This window comes from Macrobrachium nipponense, chromosome 45 (genome assembly GCF_015104395.2).
Source record: "Macrobrachium nipponense isolate FS-2020 chromosome 45, ASM1510439v2, whole genome shotgun sequence".
Taxonomy (NCBI): domain Eukaryota; kingdom Metazoa; phylum Arthropoda; class Malacostraca; order Decapoda; family Palaemonidae; genus Macrobrachium; species Macrobrachium nipponense.
In genome coordinates, this window is record NC_061105.1 from 32,467,490 (window position 1) to 32,488,192 (window position 20,703).

Sequence of the window (20,703 nt, forward strand, 5' to 3'; positions counted from 1 at the left end):
ATGAAAGTGCTTAGGAGCTATATATGTGTTCTCGATCTTTCTATTCAGAATTTACTACTGACTTTAGTTTTGTTTGGTGTTTTAAGTTTTGAATATTTAACTGAGTTCATTTAGGTTTAGTCCCTTAAAATTTTGTAAATCATTTGATTACTTTTCAGATGTTTTTCTCTCTCTCTCTCTCTCTCTCTCTCTCTCATCTATTATATATATTAATATATATTCTAACTTATATATATCATATATAGATAGATATATATTATATATATATATATATATATTTTTATATATATATATATATATATATATATATATAAATTATAATAATATATGTGTGTGTGTGTGTGTAAACCCGTACACAGTATGAAGTCTTCCTGTATTTTTTCTATTAGGTGAAATGAATCCTTTAATCTGAAACGCGCTGCAATAAAAACTTTTGCTATTTTACAACCGTTTATTGCATACATTAATGTAAAGAAGGGGGAAGGATTGTGTTGTGAAGCTGTCATTTATGTATATATTATTAAGAAAGTGGATTGAACTTTGGCGTTTTAATTTATCGCTCGAATGACGTCAGTGATGATATGGATTGGATTAAGATACGACGGTAGAAGTGACCATCAAATGTATGTGTATGCAGGCGATATGTACGTACATATGTATTCATTCTCGTCTTTTGAATATTTCCATCAAGAACAATTTCAGTAAGCATTCCACTGCGAGAATAAGAAATTTTTCATTAGCATAACTATTCAGACAATCCTTAGTAGTATGTGAAGAATCCGTAGAGTTTTCATTCCCTAATGAAAGTCAAATGTTTGCCCTTTTCTCTTATAAAGTTGTTGGGTGGATTTGGCGCGGATCTCGCCAAAGGAAGTTTTCACTCGGATTAAGTTTAACGTGTTTGATAGCTGAAAATGGAGGTTACGTAATCCCAGGGGGAAGTTTCGAGTACTTCCGACGGTCTCTCTCTCTCTCTCTCTCTCCTTCGCTTTTTATTAGTTTACCAAAATCACGTTATGAGGGAAGGGGAAACTTTGTCAGATTTTCCTTGGATAATTTTGATATCATTCGCAATTTGGGTCACGGATTTTAGATTTGTGTTATTTTATATATATTTTTTTCTCTCAAATGATATACGAAAGCTGTGTTGTTTTCTCAAGTTATTATTAGACATTTAATTAAAAGAAATTTACATGGCCTATATTAACCTTCACCGGTAAAAATGAAACTCGCCATGGTTGTGGAGTACCCAAGGTAGGCAAGTTTGGTGGTCATTAATAATTACTCCCGCGAAAAAAATAACAATAGCTCTGGAATATGTTTTCTAAGTAGACACAAAGTACTATCAACCAAATAACATTGAATTTAGATATTTAGGCTAGGTTCGGCCGCCTTGGGTTAACTCAATTCGTTTTTCTACTGTAACGGAACATTAACAAATATTGACTCATTTTTCCAAAGTAACAATAATTAGCATCGTCCCTCACACCAAACATTACAGGTCCCGACTCCCCAAAAATGCCCTAAGGCCAATATGTTTAAGTCTGCGGGTTTTGTAATCCAAGTTTCATCCTGTCTAGTCCTGACTTGTTCTCTCCCCACCCCTCACCCCCTCACCCTCGGGGCTTAATGTGGCTCAGATGATGATCATACATACGCGGAAGGGGAACTTAAAAGGGGAAGGAAAAAGTTATTTTGTGGAATAAATATGCAGACACGGTATTTACCGTTTGTATATTCATACACTGGCTTTTATGCTTTTTTTCCCTTTGTTTTTGTTAGGTGTTAATATAGGTGCATTTGCGTTTATTGTGATCGTATGCTGCACAAGTCCAAATATATATATATATATATATATATATATATATATATATATATATATATATATATATATATAGCACCTGTTTATGCCTAGAAGTCATACGCTTCAAAAATTACACATGTGCGCGCGCTGCATTCATAAGAAGGATCCCAATACAATTCCTCCATCTTTATTTTTCCTCTCTAGATAATACTTTACAGTTCACGTTTCATTTAACACGAAATTGAGGAGGGATTCGACTGCTGCGAGGCCTTGAATAGTTAATAGCCTGACTGGGAACGTTTCAAGGTACAAAAAGAAATTTGTTGTTCTTTTCCTTCCCCCAAAGATAAAAAAAAAAAAAAAAAAAAAAAAAAAAAAAAAAAAAAAAAAAAAAAAAAAAAAAAAAGAGGATTGTAGCATCTGAACTGCGTGAAGTTTAATTAAATTTAAAGCTTTCGGTTTCCTCACACCGACGATGGCAGAAAGGCTGCTACGTTGGTTGAGATTATTGAGAATTGTTTATTGGCCTTTATGTTTGTTAATTGTTAGAAAAATTACTTACTGCAGAAATGTATGATTAAATTGACATACGAATTTTATTACGCGGCTTACACGACTATTGTGTGTATTCTGTGTTGCAAATTATTCTTCCTTTTGGATTAAAAACAAGTTACTTCAATGAAATTAAAAGGTATGACACGAATTGACAACGTTCATATAAATTAAAAGCATGTGACAAACATATAAACATGAATATGCAAACATATTGTTAAAAGATGTAAAACAATCCTGAAATACACTGTGTAATTAGATTGTACTGGTGACATTCACCAACTCAAACTCAAAAGTACTGTAATAGTATCCCAAATGCCCTCAATACAGTTTCCCATTTCGTAATAGTTTCGGAAACGCTTCCCACTGAAAGCCTTGCAATCCGAAACAGAAATGACGAAAAACTCGAAGACGGGAGGAATACGAAGTGCTCCATCACTGCACTAACGTATAAAGCATGGAAGTAGGAACTGCACTTATTTAATCACTAGTAGTGAAAGTGTCTCAGGATGTTTCTAAGCTGGGCTTTAAGGAGTGAGAGGGGAAGCGAGAATTAAATCCTTTATCATTATAACAAAAATGATAAAGCGATGAAGTTAACTTGAAGTTTGTATGTATGTAATTTTATATATACATTGTATATTATATATATGTGTGTGTATATATGTAAGATAACTGTCATATTAGATTGAGTTTAGGTGTGAAGAAGGATCTCGAACAATAATACGAGACATAAGGTTTTGTCGTACAGGCATATCTAGTGTGAGAAATACTCTACTTGCCAAAATTGTCCTAACTGAGAAAAGGATCGAAGGACACCGGTGTTATTAACATAGAAAGAGTATCCATACGGGCAAGTCCTACACTTAACATACGATGCATTTAAGCCCAGACCATTAAGTTACTGGTAGCTCATTACCTTAAGTCCGTGGATGATATGATTGCAATGATCTTGGGGGACGTAATCACTGATGGCCACAACGAGGCCATTATAGCCCCCGTCCACTAGGGCCAGGTCACCACGGTAGGCCGAGACTTGGCCACCGAAATGACCGAGTAGTGTCACTAACACTCCTATGGACGCGATCATCTTCCGTCCGGTAATCCACATCTTACGTTAAATTCTAGAGTTTTGTATAAAACACTTGCATGAAACCAGTGACGTATTGGCACATCGAAATAAGACTCACAATTATTTTGTTATTTTTTTTTTTTTATCTCACAGTATCTCGCGTAGAGGTTAATTTCCAGAAGCGATCGTTAATCACTCATTACACTTTTTTGCAATAAAGCACAATCCATGTTAAGAATCCTTGGCGGGTAATCGAACCAGAAACTTTTCTTCGTCGTTGGCGTCTTGTCTATAGAAGGAAGCTCCTCGAAGGGCAGCCTTATGGCGACCGTAAGGGGTTGTCGTAAGGAGCCTGGCGAGAGGAGACGAGAGAGGAGCAGAGACCGAGAGACAACGATCTCTCCTAGATGCCCTTTCAACAAGTACTGAGTCTCGGTTTGGCAGGATACGGAGGACGAACCACGGAACTGAGCCGAGTGAGCTCTCTCTCTCTCTCTCTTTCTCTCTCTCTGCTGGAGCCTCACGCTCCGCCCCCTTCCTTCTTTCACCCCCCACTCCTTGTCCTCCTTTGCCTCCTCCTTCTCCCTCATTTTCGGCCATCATAGACAGTGCACACACACACACACACGTACACACTCAAATCTTTTTCTTGGAAGTTCCATGGACATGTCCGAAATACATGACAGTATCCCTTCCTTGTTTCAATAGATGTAATGTCAGTTTTAGGTTAATAAAAAAATTGCTACGACTAATTAGCATTGTGAAATTGGGTCAAGTTTGCCGGGACAAACATCCCAATTTGGAATGATCTTTCCCAAATGGGAAGTAACAGCGTTGATTTCTTTGTTACGATATACAGTATACGAGAAGCCATGTAGTTAGGGACAAGGTCTAAAGAGTATATGTTCCTGCTAGGTTGGTATGCATTCCTTCCGGACCATGTTTATTACCAGTGTACTTCGAGTGGATATCTTATGTTTATAATAGCGACACACACACACACACACACACACACACACACACACACATATATATATATATATATATATATATATATATATATATATATATGGTATATTGATGTGTTTATGCGTAAATTTTATCAACTTACACGCGTAACCTTTTTTATATTAAAAATATTAAGACAAACATTGATTATTCATTTCATATACCTATCGAATAAGTTACACCTAAGGGGAATTAAACGTTAAACATGACCTTAACCAACTGGCTATCAAGTTATATATATATATATATATATATATATATATATATATATATATATATGTATATATACTATATATATGTGTGTGGGTATATCTTTCTCTATTGGTTATATTTTACCAATTACACTGACCCAACGCTTGATCGTAAGGCCTCAATTTCAGTATTAGTCAATTTATATATCCATGCACAGTGGTGTAGTTATATCATGTATCAAGGGAGAGAGAGAGAGAGAGAGAGAGAGAGAGAGAGAGAGAGAGAGAGCGAAGTTAATTCCATCTTCAAATGAGTTTGCCGGTCGTTAGATATTTTAATTAGATTTAATGTAATGCTTAATTACTCCGTGAAAGAAAGATGCCCTTTATGGTGCAACTCATGAAGACCATCTTCTCGTGTTAAGACTCGAAATTTTAAGAAATGCCTCCTACGTATTCATGTTGGGGCTTTGAGCGGGAGGAGGAGGAGGAGGAGGAGGAGAAAGACGGAGCTTTGTCGGTGTTTGAGGAAAAAGTAAATGAGATAGAGAGAGGAGGGGGGAGGGCGGAGTAGGTGGAAAAAGAGAAGAATCTCGAAATTTCAATAAATTACTAGTGTTTATTCGTGCGGGGGCTTTGAGGAGGAGTTTGGGGTTTTGCTAGTGCTGGAGGTAGAGAGAGAGAGAGAGTGAGAGAGAGAGAGAGAGAGATGACAGACGAGAATAATATACGAAGAAGAAAAAGAGCAACAAGGTTCAAGATTTTAAAAAGGGTTCTCTCTTTTTCTTCTTTGGTTTCGGCATCAAGGAGGATTTTGACGTTTTGTTAGTTTTACTGATAATGAAGAAGAAGAAAAGTTTCAAGTTAAAACTTTAAATCTTGAAAAAGGCTATACCCCCTTCCTTGTGCTAGAGCTTTTGTGAATGAGGTTTGAGTTATAGTTGTAGTTTGAGACGGAGGAGGAATAAGTTGTAGTTTGAAACGAAAGGAGAAATAAGTGACTGGGAAGAGAGAAAACCGCGAAGATTAGAAGAATTTCAAATCAAAACCATTCATGTTCAAGAAGCACTCCATACTTGTTCGTGTTGGGACTTTGAAGTAGAGCTTGATATTGGGCTTTTGAAGTGGTTGGTGGAAATGACGATAAAGAAGGAATGTGTAATAATGATAGAAACTTGAGAATGGAGTTGTTTAGTTGTTTCTTTGTTGGTGAAAGAGGAGGGGAAAAGCAACAGTAGCAATAAAACAAAAAAAAAAAATTAAGGTAAACAACACTCTAGGTACAGCCTGAATTTTTCAAAGAGAACGTTTCCTTGCTGCTGATAGGACCCAGGAGGAGACAGTGGAATGAGAAAAACAGCGGGAGAAAGAGTAAGTAGAAAAGGAGTAACCAGAGGAAGAGGTGGCAAAGGGAGGGGAAGAGGCATGTTCATAATTTTGAATTATTATAATTTTTTATGCCAGGACTTGCGGTTCATGTTTTGATAATAGAAAAGGTGGTAGGTGGCTTGATGGTGTTGGTGGGGGGTGGCGGGTGGGGCCATTTAAATGTTTATTGCTCGAGTATAAGATAATATGTTAATATTGTTAGTGATGTTTGGAGTTGTTGATGTAAGGTTCCAGACGCGCATGACTGGAAAATTTGTTGATGTTGATGTTTCCTATGAAAGTAACTACGATGATGAACTTGAAAAAAACGACCATCTGTTGATGTCGCTATTGAGAATAGGGAAATCTGTAATTAATAATGTCAGAAAGATTAAAGAACGGACATGCCTGATGACAGTTCTTAGTTGTAGAGGGGACGGCATACAGGGGTTGGGTGGGGCGAGATAGTTGGAGAAAATGGAAGAACGAAGAGAAGGGGAGGCATGCCTTGAGGTTATTATAGTGGGATGTCCTTTCCAAAAGACCTTGATGACGAAGTGAGGCTCTTCAAGGGGAGGAGCTTCTGGGAGAAAGGCGCTCCCGAATGGTGCTGCCCTCTTGCGGCGGGGGAGATCAAGGCGGGCTAACGACTATCATGATATTGTTCAATAACTCGTTATCATTAATTTACCTTGAAATTATGGCATAGTAATGATATGTACTATTTATATTGGCCGCATCTTTTATTATATAAATGTTTTGTTTGTATCTATCTCTATTTACCTTTGTCTCTTTCACTTGAGGTAAGTGATGCCTTTCATGTAGGGATTTATTAATTCAGTTTATTTGTCTCTAAGACCGTATAATCAGTTGTGTTTTCGTAGAATTTTATTCAATTACGCTAAGGATTGATTGCAGCTGCCTATTGACGAGAAGATAGATTTTTTATTTGTTGTATGGAGTTAAAAAACATCCCATGACTTTACTTGAGTGATATTATTAACTTATTTAGTCCACATCTTTATAATTGGGCAGACTTGTACAGTTCACTGATCAAAGTAAGACATCCGAGGCTGTTTGGGTAGATGCTTGATGACCACTGTATTTTCATCCTAAAACATGTCAGGTCAAAATTGATGAAAATCTTTGGGCATGCTGATTGAATGAAATACAAGGTAGTTGACGTCTGATGACCTCTTCCAACCTATCTTTTCCTGCAAATATGCTTGAACCGTCTCTGTCGTATCAAAATGCCCGTGTTGTTAAGTCGAGATTTTCCTATATTATAAGGTCATTGTTATTATTCGGAACGATCTAACACTCACTTAAGACCATTCATCCGGAAAAAATCTTCCGTGCGTGTAAGATCAGAATAACGTATAATAATAATATAAGAAGAAGAAGAAGAAGAAGAAGAAGAAGAAGTAAATATTCATAAGAAAGTTGTCAGGAATAGTATCTTAGTAAATAGAAATAAATATTTTTAATATACAGCTTAACAAATGTACTTGTATATCATGTGTTGATGTTGATTTTTTTTTATGCTGTCAAAACATTCTTTAGAATAGGCCCTAATTATTATAAAAAAAAAAATATGTGTGAATAATGCAGCAGTGTGAACACAAACAACAAAACTGACTTTCCTAACAAAATTCCAGTTGGATGCTCTTATCTAATGCTCTTATCCAATGCTCTTATTTAACCCAAGGCAAGGAAGTGGGTGGGTCTTCACCCCTCGGAGACTGAACTGGTCTATCGGACTTTTCCATGTTTGAGAACACGGAGACAATGAGAGAACTCAAAAGTTTGGCATAAGATTGATAACAACAGCGATCGAATCATTTATTTCGAGGCTTACTGGTTTCTACAGAGTAATTGTGGGAGAGGATCTGTCTAAGACTTGTCAGCGCGTTGCTCACACAGATTGAAGTGGCTTCAACGAGATTTTAAATTCTGTCTATTAATATTTTTCAACAATGTGCTTTCCAATGGAAGCTCTTAAGTCCGAAAGGCAGTGAACGGAGAGATTCTTCTTCTCAAATGGAATTCGAAGTGAGGCGATGAAGTTTAGCTAGCGTTTAGACAATATTATCTATGCCTAAGGGATAACTTCAGTTCTCTATGCTGCAAGGGTTCAAATCCTACCTGGCAAGAGGTTATCTGCTTATATTCCTCCTCATTTTAGTGATTTCTTTTGAATACATGTTCAGAATGTTAGGAAATACTATAATGATACAATAAAGTTGTGAGTGCAACTAGAAGACTTTCTCCCTCGCTCTTTTTCACAAGAGTATATCAATATAACTGATTATAATATATATATATATATATATATATATATATATATATATATATAGTATATATATATAATATATATATATATATATATATATATATATATATATATATATATATATATAATATATATATTTTATATATATATATATATATATATATATATATATATATATATATATATATATATATATCCTTCCTCTTCTATGTATGTGTTGTGTGGAGAGTTAGTGAGGTGAGAAATGTGGAGGTCCATGAAAGAGGCTCTTGTAGGTGTAAGGATGATCAGGGTATTTTGAGATGGTTTGGTCATGTCACAAGAGTGGACGATGATAGGTTGGTGAAAGAAATGAATAATACAAAAGTTTAAAGGCGAAAAATAAGAGGAACACCTAGTGATGGTGTGAAAGGGCCAATGGAGAAGGATTGCTTATGTTGTAGAAGAATGACTGCACAGGGGTTCACCCAAGATTCAGCAGTTGAAGCATGAATGTATAGCCGTGGAGGTAGTGTTTTTATTTGTGGGGACACCCCTCACCTTAAGGGAAACCGGTTAATTTATAAAATATTTGTATTCCTACCTATCTGCATTCTTGCAAACCCTTTACCAGCTGCATGTATATATATGCCATTCTGAGCATGTGCTGTACCTTTTGCATCTGTCTGCTTGGTTAGCAAATCCTGCCAGAAAATACTCCTCATGGGGCTGAGAAAAGACTGGATCCCTCGTCCGTAAGGGATTTTTCCCCATTCATTGGGTTATGCATGGAATGTGAACAACATCCTTCTCATTTGCAATTCTTGGGGTAGCACGGAGGTCCCACCGATAAAGAGAGAGGAAAAGTAAGGTTTTCCAAATGGTCTTGTCACGTAACCATGCATGCTCGGGTATGGCAGAGTCAATACAGGTGGGCTTTGTAAGTGCTTCGCTCAGTTCCATGCATGCATATTTATTTCGATACCGGTACATTATTATAAATTGGGAATTTCTCTCTCTCTCTCTCTCTCTCTCTCTCTCTCTCTCTCTCTCTCTCTCTCTCTCTCTCTCTCTCTCTACGGTTGTGTATATAAATTTGAATACGAGCACGTCATTAATGAACTTTAAATTCGCGATAGTCCTCATACTTGCAGAAATATGTAGGTGCAAGAGCCGTGCTGTCATATGGGCAACTGAATCCAAATCACCATCCCATGAGAGACCAAACACACACATCTATATATATATATTATATATAATATATATATATATATATATATATATATATATCTGTATATATATATATATATATATATATATATATATATATATCAGGGTGGTTGGGATAATGCTACATTCGTTTGATTACCAATACTATTACCGTGGGAGTACAGCAAAAAGCAAATAAATAAATAAATAAGTAAAATAAATAAAATTAAAAAAAATTAAAAATCCCCCATAAAACTAGTTATGCAAGAAAACAATTATAGATAGTTTGTGCCCCGAAGATGTGTTAAAAATGGCTTCAGCTAATAAATAATATACATACATATATATTATATCTCATAGAAATCTTATCATATATAATAATATAATATATATATATATTAATATCTATATACATACATACTTATATATATATATATATATAATATATATATATATATATATATATATATATTATATATATATGTATGCATGTATGTATAATCACGTATACACGTTACGGTTTGCGTGTTTTTTCTTTTGAGTATACTTAACCACAAAGTTTGTTTGCTGACCCAGCTAATGCATTTGGATATTTGTACAAATATTTTTCTTGCTGGCGGAACCATCGTGTGTCAACGACTCGGGTCAATAGAATAGGTGGGAGGTGGATATAAATTGAACTCTCTCTCTCTCTCTCTCTCTCTCTCTCTCTCTCTCCTTCCTTTAAAACGAAATTGTATTGTGTTCTGGCATTTTTTGGTTAGTTGATTATAATTGTTAAATTACTATTATTGTTGTTGTTGTTGTTGTTGTTGTTGTTGTTGTTGTTATTGTTGTTGTTGTTGTTGTTGACACCAAAATGTAGTCAAACGCTCATGTAACAGATAAAAATGCAACTTAACTGACCTGTCATACTTGCCAGGAAGAGAAAATCACTCTATGCGGGATAACTTAGAAAACGTTAAAATTTTGCAAGAAAAGTTTTATGCATAAAAGCTCACACATTTATAAATAAATAATTGAGAGGAAAAGTGTAATTGTGTGTATTGTGCGGATGATTCTTAAAAGTATAGTTTAATTAATTTCCAAGGATTATTTTTAATATACTCCTCTTATATTTTCAGGTAAGGAAGAAGACTGTTCGTTTGATATCTACTATATGTGTTTCATACGAATGAGATATTTGTTAATAGGGGATAGTCTCAAAGGTAAGGATAGAATAAGTAGTTTTTATTCCTTAATTTCTTATGGTTCTTTTTGTCTACTTTTCAACGTGCTTATGTACGACTGCATACATTCACACATCGCGCACACACAGACACACACACAAACACAGGCAAATCAGTACCTGATGTTTTTCCTTATCAGGCTGCTGCCCAACGTACAGCTATGCTCAGAACTGATGCTACATGATTGCATAGGATTTTGTTCAAAATTGACCAACTGACAACTTAACCTGCTCCCTATTTATCTATCATTTCAATGCGAAAACACGATTATTGCATACAATAAGGCCATAATATGTTCCATAAGAGTGAAATCTGTCATATATATTTCAAAACAGTAAGAAAATATCATGTGTAGCCAAATTTCAGAAAAAAACACTTACAAAACATTTTCAAAACTTTCGTTCACTCGTCGCTGATGCATTTTACCAAAACGAAATCGTCATCAAACCTCAGTTAAAATGTCAAATAAAAAATGAAAACATTTCCATAACAAGCAAGCATAAAATTTGAAATTTGATAGTTTTTTTTTTTTACACCTTAATGCCTGAAAACTGTAAATATGTATATACGAAAGCAGAATACGGCCACTGATACCAAAGTATGAGCAAAGCGTGTGTGATGCACCCTTTAGTGGCGGTGCAACAAGAACCACCTGGTGTAACATAGGTCTACAATGAGATATCTTGAAAATATTTATTTTATATTTGGTAGAGGAATATTTGGATTTTCACAAAAAAATATTTGTTATACTTCTTAAATACTTCAAAAATGATGGCTTACTAACAAATATTCGCCTATGCAATTATTCTTCTGTCAAAACCAAGATTTTGTTTCTAGACCTAGGTGTGTTAGATTTCTGTATTTTACACTTAGCATTCAAATCTCTTTATTAATAATTTCTGGCCAGAAAGCAAATGAGGTTATCTACACATTCTTGCACTTCAAGTTACCTTATGAAAGAATAAAATGTAAACCAGAAGCGTGCAGAAGTACTTTTAAGAAAATAATATTTTAAGCCAGTTAAAAAACAAGAGTTGCATACGTCTTGATATTAATATTAACGGACATTTCGATTAATAGCCATCTTCTCCATGTAATGAAAATCATCATCTTTTATTCCCCAAAGAACAGGTATTCTCTACAAATAAATTCAGTAATAACAGATTACATCTCAGAAGGCTTAGATTATTTTTGTAGGCCTATGAATCATTTTGCAACATAAGGCAGCTTAAAACAGCCTAAAACTTAAATATTTAAAGAAAAATTATTGTAATTCATATTCCTATTTTGAAAATGTTATGACTGTTGAGCTTATTAGGTCTGCTGTTATAAAGCTGCAGAGTTTGTTATGTTGACTTTCCTAAGGAGCATGTTAAGTGCATTGTCATTGACTGCACCACTAACCCTATCAAACTGTACTTTGAACAAAGCAATGAACCAGAAAAAAGAAAAGAAAAATAAAATAAGTTCAAATCATACAGATTGTGAATTATACCGATGCATAGAAGGGATTGATTGATTGTGAGTTATCTGGCGTCACAACTACCAGGGTCACCGACTGCATAGAAGGGATCACATTTATAGAACCACGTAGCATTAGCTGTGAATTTGCAAATTTTTCAACATGTATGACATTAGATGTGAAAAAAAAGGATTAACACTACTTGGCAACGTCATGTTGAGTCTGAGAATCTGGACGATACAAAAAGAACCATGTCGCATCAGATTTGAGCATTGCTGTACTTGCGAATTTTACCCAACATCCCAACCCAATATATATATATATATATATATATATATATATATATATATATATATATATATATATATATATATATACATACATACATACATACATACATACATACATACATATGCACACACACACAAATTGGCATAATTTTATATGTATATAGATATATATATATGTATCCATAAACTTTTTTGAAATTGACGCAGTGACAAATCGACAAGGTTGAAACTGCTATAGGCTTAGCCAATTAATATGCTGACGACAATGTCACAGTTTTGTTAGACCGCCGATTCCATCTGGGAATCCCATGATATTATTATTAATATTACTAAGGCTGAAGCCAATAAAAGGGCATTAAATGTTTGAGAGAGTTTCCACATATTGGAATTCGTGTTTGTAGGAAAGCATAAATGGAGGATGAGAAGTTCAGCAAATATTATAATAATAACAAACCAAAAAAAATGTAAATATGTCAAAGTAAAGTTATAAAAAAGTATACGAGAAAATAAACAACGCTGGAGTGTCTGGAAATTAAAATGGGAAAAAAACAAATAAGACATCGACAAAAGAGATTTTTATGGAAGCTAAAGAAATCGTAAGATAAAAGCTGAAAATAATAAAGTCAAAATAATAATAGTCACTGCCTCTTATAAACTTTTCAACCACCAACCTGGTTTGTATGCTTAAAAAGAACCGACTTCCATCAGTTTGATTGAATTCTCCTGAGGTTTATGATTCTTAACCCAACAACCCCCTCACCCCTCCTAGTCTTCCTCCTCCTCCTCTTCCCCCTCTTCCTCCTCCTCCTTCTCCCGGGGAAAAAAAAAGTCGACTTTCTTCACGAGTCACTCGACCCTTCAGGGAAAGTTTCGTTTTCCGTATATTTCCAGCGATTCATTACTGGGAGAGATTGATCGTGTGTGCTTTCTTTAGTCTCTCAAACTCAGTGGAAACAGACTAGAGAGATATACAGTGATTCTCTCTCCCTCTCTCTCTCTCTCTATCTCTTATATATATATATATATATATATATATATATATATATATATATATATATATATAAAATGTGTATGTATGCATATATACATAGGAGAGAGAGAGAGAGAGAGTTATTTTTAAAATTTTCTATTACCTGCTGAGTAATTGATTTTGGAGACGACGTTTCTTTAGCCATTACTTCCTTTTGCAGTGAACATGCCTTTAATGTATTTCAAGATGTTGCGATGAGAAAGATGCTTCCTCCACCGCCTCCTCACATGGAACCTGGTAACACCCGTTAAGGTGCCTTGTCATACATTTACCCTGGGGGAAAAGAAAAAAAAAAATTCTGGATTCCATTGTTAGATTGATTTATCACGCTTCTTATAAGTTTTGGGATCCTCCAGTCTTTCATTTTTATTTATTTATTTATTTATTTATCTATCCATAGTCCTTGGCTAGTTAGGGACCTCGGAATACACGTGTCATCTGTCTTGGAATTAAAGAAGACAAATTCGTCGGTACAGTTATTTTGTATATTCTTAGTTATTGAGAATTTAGTGTGTTTCATCTTAACGTGTTTAAAGAATGAGAGCTAATCATAGATCGATACTTGTGTGTTAATGTATAAATACTTACATATACATTATTCTGTTTGCATATTTATTCAATATATATGCAAAAATCACACGAGACGTGATTTAGTATATATAAATATATACGCATATAGATATAAATTTGGTTCAACGCTTCAAAAGCCAACGACCATACATTGTACGAGCATGTGTACTTTCTGAGATGATTTACACAATTCTAGAGCTTTCAGCTGTCATCAAATTTGCAAGAGTTTTATAAGTGATGAGTTCTTATAATAGAGTATTAAGATTCTCTGGATGCAGGAAGGTTTGAATAATTATTATTATTATTATATTCGTAATGTTTGGAGTCAAATGGAGTAAACCGAAAATACACTTAAAACAGCAAAAGATATTTAATAATGGCGTGTATGTACATAAGGTTAAGCAATTAAAGGAATAATTGAAATTTCAGTTACTTTTAAAATTTCTGTAAAATTTCCTATGTAAAAAAAAGTAAAAATATAAGAATATAAATCTCTCTCTCTCTCTCTCTCTCTCTCTCTCTCTCTCTCTCTCTCTCTCTCTCTCTCTCTCTCTCTCTCTCTCTCTCTCTCTCTTGCTTCTTTCCTTTTCCGAGAAAATAAATGCTATATTAACCAAAAGATTTCCTCATCAAAGATGTCTCATTTACTGTACAAATAAGTACTTCTTCAGTAGCCATAATTGAGTGCTACGATTTCTTCATTTCATACAAGTAGTTTGTCGTCAGATGTCTTCTTGGAGGATGGCAAAAGTTGTTATGAGATGGTTTGGGAAAAAGTATCAATGATATTCTAGTTACTGTTGGTTTTCATTTTTGAAGTCTCTTGTTTCTTCTTCTTCTTCTTCTTCTTGTATTAATATTTGTTTTAATCCGAATGATAATCAATATGTCAATTATTTTGTATAGTTTTCATCTTTATATAATTTTTGCTGTTGATGATACTCCCCCTCCTCCTCCCCTCCTCCTCCTCCTCCTCCTTCCTCCTCATACTGATGCATAGGTATCAGTATTATTTTTTATTATTAGTTTTACTAGTAGTATTAATTTCAAATCTTACAATAATTCAAGTTCAGACGAAAATTCAAATCTTTATTCATATGAATACATAAAGTATACACATACAAGAAATTTAAAACACGTACTGGTAAAATAATATAACAATTGGCACCTATGACCTAATAAAATCAGCTAACACACAGTCTGAAATTACTGTCAGTTGTACACAATTTATGATACATGAGCTAAAATTTACTTGCCAGTCAATAAGTTCTGTTCCATTCGTCTCCAGAGATCGTTCTTTATAATTTCCTTTTAACTCCATTTGTGCCTATATACAAAAAATGATTACTATGCACATCTTGATCATTTGACATAAAAGATAGGTTTTTATAAATTATTGATTCTCTTTTAATACAAGAGTTTTTAAGATAAAATTATATTAATGCCGACGAGTGTTATAGACATTTTAAAAATTCAACTCGTCTTAATTAACTCTCCAAGGATGGCATCAAAGTTGACATTGATAGAGGGACTCTTCTGCAAATGACATAAATTGGACCCTTAAAAACTGGTACCGTTCGTATGAGAAATGTTGAATCTTGCTTCGACAGATAAAAATGAAACTGAAACGTGGTGACATTTGTTCTTGTTTTAGTATACGAAAAGCCATTTGGTTCTATTTTGCACAAAAGCCAATAGCATAGAAAGCGTAGTGCCTTTTATAGACCAGACCAGAAGAAAGCAATGGAAAAGAAAAAGACTGGATGGAACTCTAGCACGAAAGACGCACCAGATCTTTCTACTAAGAAAACGTAAGCAGGGAGAGAATTCCAAAGCTAAGCTTTAGAGATAATCCAAAATTTCCTCCATTGGTCTTTCCACCACCACCGGTTTCGGAAACCGTCCGCATGGAAACCACTGTTTAAGTATTTTTTAAATTCGAAAACGTTCAAAATTATATATGATGATCGTCACCGGAGAATTCACTGGATACGGAGATCTCTGAGGCTCTGATGCATATACATGTTTATCTTTGAATTTCGGACATAGTACATATGTATCGATATCTATCGTCATGACAAAGGTGATACGTGGTTCTGAATGTATATATAACCGTTTGTATCACCATTGCTTTGGCGATCTCTGGAACCCTGATCCAGCTGAATATTAATCTCTTGGTGTAGGAGCATGATGTTAAGTAATGGAAACCTTGCTTATTCCCGCAGTATTTTAGTTATTCGAATGAATGAAAACATGACTGTGTCGATATTGTTCGCGAAACCAAATCTTTCGGCTGCTAAGGTGTGGGGCCAATGCGTGTGATGCTGGAGCAAATTTGGAATTGATGATTTTCGCTCGGGGACTGATCATCTGCCTTTACAAGCTGCAGTACAACACCTTGCCTAAGGTGACCTTTAGGCCCACAGACTTTTTGCCTAATACATTCAAACATCTTTGTATCCAGGGCAAAGACACAGCATTCTGGAAAATAACATCATTACATCTGCAAAAATAGCAGTGAAATAATGCATAAACTGATACCAAATTTCGAAAAAAAACAGTGCTTCTGCGCCGGCTAGGGTTCGAACCGTAGCGTGGTTCAGAAACGACGAAAACCAGTGATTGATATTTCCCTTTGGGCGTAAGTTATTCATAGGGTATAGTGAATTCCTTATTAAACGATATTCTTGGGTTAATATTTGTGAATGTTGTAAACACACAAACATATATATATATATATATATATATATATATATATATATATATATATATATAATTTCTCTTTTCTTTTCTACTACTACTACTATCAATATGTGCAAGCTTCTTACAAGACGCTAACAAAGAATCTTTCGCGGTTAACTAAACAGATTTCTTATGTTTTAGTATAACTAAATTTATTTTCTCACATTATATATATATATATATATATAATATATTATATATAATATATATATATATATACTATATATATATAAATATATGCGTGAGAGAGAGAGAGAGAGAGATTGAGAGAGAGAGAGATGAGAGAGAGAGAGAGAGAGAGAATTAGTGATATTAAAAGCTGAGGAATGTTTAATTAACCGTAAAATTTTTTTTGTTGCCTGTCTTGTAAGAACCTTCCTCATGTTGATTGTAGCCGTAGAAAACAATACAAATAATCATCTGAAAAAGACATTTTCACTTAATGATTTCTTTTCAGCCCTGGATACGCTTATTTTCATCCGAAGAGGCATGTAGACAAACTATCCATTTTAGGTGAGCGTAGAACTCATTGTCATTTAGGCTACGATGATGTTTCCACAACCATAATATTATTGCAAAGAATTTAGAATGGTTAATGACAACCTCACCCTACCCTAGCTAAACTGGCGGATTTGAATCCTACGTGATATGGTTGGAGTTATTTTCAAAACTGAATGTCAACCGGGAAAGTGAGAGGTATTTGTCGACATTGTAACGTACATCACTCAGTATGACTACAACAACAACAACAACAACAACAACAACAATAATAATAATAATAATAAAAATAATAATAGGATCACTTTGTATCTTGGCTTGAAATCGTAAATAATGCATTTAATTTTCCAAATGGACATTTTGATAGAGTACAAAGAATGCATCCTATATCCGTGTTTAGGAGAAAGTATTATTACATTAAATATGGTGCTTGTGTCCCGTTAAAAATTACTACACTATTTAAGTATATTGCTGTTGTATGTACTTACAGTTATTAATATTATGTTGCACTTCATTGTGATTTTGAAGTTTCCGCGCATGCTATCAGTGTCAAAAAAAAAAAAAATTGATGTATGGATATTTATTCGTATACATCTGCGTTTGGGTAAAAAAAAAAAGCCATTGGTCACCACTAAGTTCGTAGAAATTCTTACTATCTGTTTCATATTGTTACTTGGAACTCGAATGAATAGTACCTCATGCCCTCAATACTTCTTTTTGTCACTCAGTTTTATCTTTCTTTCTAAATACCGCAATGTAGTTCTCACATTTCCATATCAAGTCGGCAATTTGTAGGCCACCCTTTCCATTATTATTAGTATTATTATCATTAATTACTAGCTGATATACCCCACGCTGCCCGAAAAACTGTCAATGACAGGCTAGAGGAGGGAAGAGGGAGGGAAAGTTGAGGGAAGAGGGGTGGGAAAAGGGAGGGAGTTGGAAAAAGGATGGGGTAGTGGAATTAGGAGAGGGAGAGGAATGGGAGGGTGAGGGGAAGATAGAGGGGGAGGGTAGGGGAAGGGGAAATTACGTTTCTCTATTAGAAGAGAAAAATCATCTCCACTCAACATAAATCGTCTCCCTTTCAACAATAGTCAGACCTTTTATCCATTTTGTGGAATAAACTGCACAGCAGAGCGGAATAGAGCAAGGATCTATCTTCAGCAAACTGCACACATTGGTAGTGGATTTACTATACATGAATGTACTGCCAACTCACTACTGTACTATACTTCAGAAACTCCGCCTCCCGTCTTCCCTCCCACTACCCGCAGTCTGTCATTCACAGTTTTCCCGGGCAGTGCCGGGTAGGTCAGCCAGTATATATAAGGCTATAAACCATACTCGCTCAAAGCTCTATCTAGTAGTTTTTGTTTAGTTTAAATTCCTCATGACAGACGGACATAGAGCCATTTTATTATTATTGTTATTGAAATTATTGTTATTGTTGTTGTTGTTGTATTTATGCTCCTTTTGTTCAAAATGCTGAGAAGCTCACTGACCTACGAAGCTATCTTTTACAGAAGAAATTAATTATCCCCGTTTGAATAGAGAGGTACAAAATTTAATACCTAACCACGTACATAATTAAACAGCAATATGGAAATGAGTCATGAAAATAAGACAAAGTATCGAGGCGCTTCTTTTCAGTAACTGCGCTCACACTAGAGATCCATTTACATCTACATTCTTGCCTGGAGGGCTGGACCGCCTGTGGCATATAGCGTCTCTAGATCCATCCACATCCATAACCTTCCCTAGAGGGCTTGACCGCCTGTGGCATAGCGTCACGCGCTGTGCATTATGACTGCTATTCGTGGGAAAGACAGCGTCATGGAATTGATTGTGCGTGTTTATTTGTGATCGCTAGCGTTAGTGTTTTTTTATTTTTTCCGTTTTTTTTTTTGTAGGCAACGAGAGTCCCTCGGGAAACATGAAGGAATGTAGTGACTTCCACACGCAGATTATGTGTGTTATGAACTGGCCAGACCTGTTGACTACGATTTGATTCTTAAACACCGATTCAGATTTTGACCTTGGAAGCAAAAATTTGCTCCACTCCCAATGATTTGTTGTATTCCTTTCAGAGAATGTTTATAACCGTAGACGATTGAGAATTTTAGGATCAAGTAAAGATAAGCACTCCCGGGGTGCTTATCTTTACTTGGTCAAATTGGGGAGTGCTTATCTTAACTTGCTCTATTTAGAAATACCCGATGTTTTAACGATTTGTTTTCAGTTTTCATTGTTAAATCATTGCTTGTTTTTGTTTCTAAACACATAATTAAATACTAATCTTTAACAAGTTGGTTTCTGTTAACTGTTAGTAAAACAGTTTCCTATTTGAGAAAATAGTCGATCGTTGAACTTTCGTTTGTTTTACTTCAACATTTTACTTTAGTACAAAATATAGAGCCTCCAAACATGGACCGTTCTCTATATGAACAAATCATTAAGCCATTGGTGGTTGAAGACCCGCTTCCTGCAATAAACTGGATGAAGCAGAAGAATCTTCTGAGGAAAGAACTAAAATGTCCTCTATGTAAAAGTTTAATGAAGTGGACGAAACGGTCTTCAATTCAAGATAAATACGTCTGGAAGTGCCTAGTCAAAAACTGCGCCAAATACAAGTACTACGAATCAATTCGTAAAGATTCGTTTTTTTATCGATCAAAGCTTTCATTACAAAAGTGGACAGAAGGCATTTTCTACTGGTGTCAGGGTTTGAGTGTATTGCAAACCACACAGTTTTTGAATGTTTCAAAAAAGACAGTCACTGATATGTTCAGTTTTTTTCGTGCAGTTTGCGAGAAATATTTTGAAAAAAACCCTATTAGAGACTTGGTGGGTCAGGAATAACAGTGCAAATTGATGAGTCTTGCTTCAGCCACCAAACCAACCACAGAGGGGACGCGCTCCCCAGAATCCAATTTGGGTATTTGGGATAGTTGACCCATCTTCGTCACCAGCTTTGGGTTATATGGAGAGAGTCTATTCGCGTAATGCCGAAACGCTATTATCGATGATTAAGAAAGTAGTTTTGCCAGGAACAACCATTCACAGTGATCAGTGGGGAGCATATTGCAACATTCAAAGGGACCTAGGATTCGCTCATCATACTGTAAATCACCGTTAAATTTCGTTGATAGAGCTACCGGAGTTCATACTCAATCGATCGAGAGTTATTGGAATAAACACAAAATACGAATAAAACGCATGCTCGGATGCAGAAGGGAATTTTTGAACTCTTACTTAAACGAATTTTTGTGGAAAGAAAGAAACCACAATGACAAATTTTATAGGTTTTGTGAAACAGTAGCAAATCAATATTGTTTAGATTAAATTATTCTTTTATATTTTTATGTGTACTCATGAAATATGTATTCATTAAGTATAATTTTTA

General features: G+C 34.9%; 1 protein-coding gene across 1 annotated transcript in view; it reads right to left on the reverse strand.

Moving 5' to 3' along the window:
• LOC135214465 (calcium-activated chloride channel regulator 1-like) overlaps positions 1-3,887 on the reverse strand; it is a 58,380-nt gene extending 54,493 nt beyond the window's left edge. The window contains exon 1 of the mRNA XM_064248802.1: positions 3,276-3,887. Coding sequence (XP_064104872.1) covers positions 3,276-3,467 — 192 coding nt within the window. The 5' untranslated portion in view covers positions 3,468-3,887. The remainder of the gene's footprint in view (positions 1-3,275) is intronic.
• Positions 3,888-20,703: the final 16,816 nt, after the last annotated feature.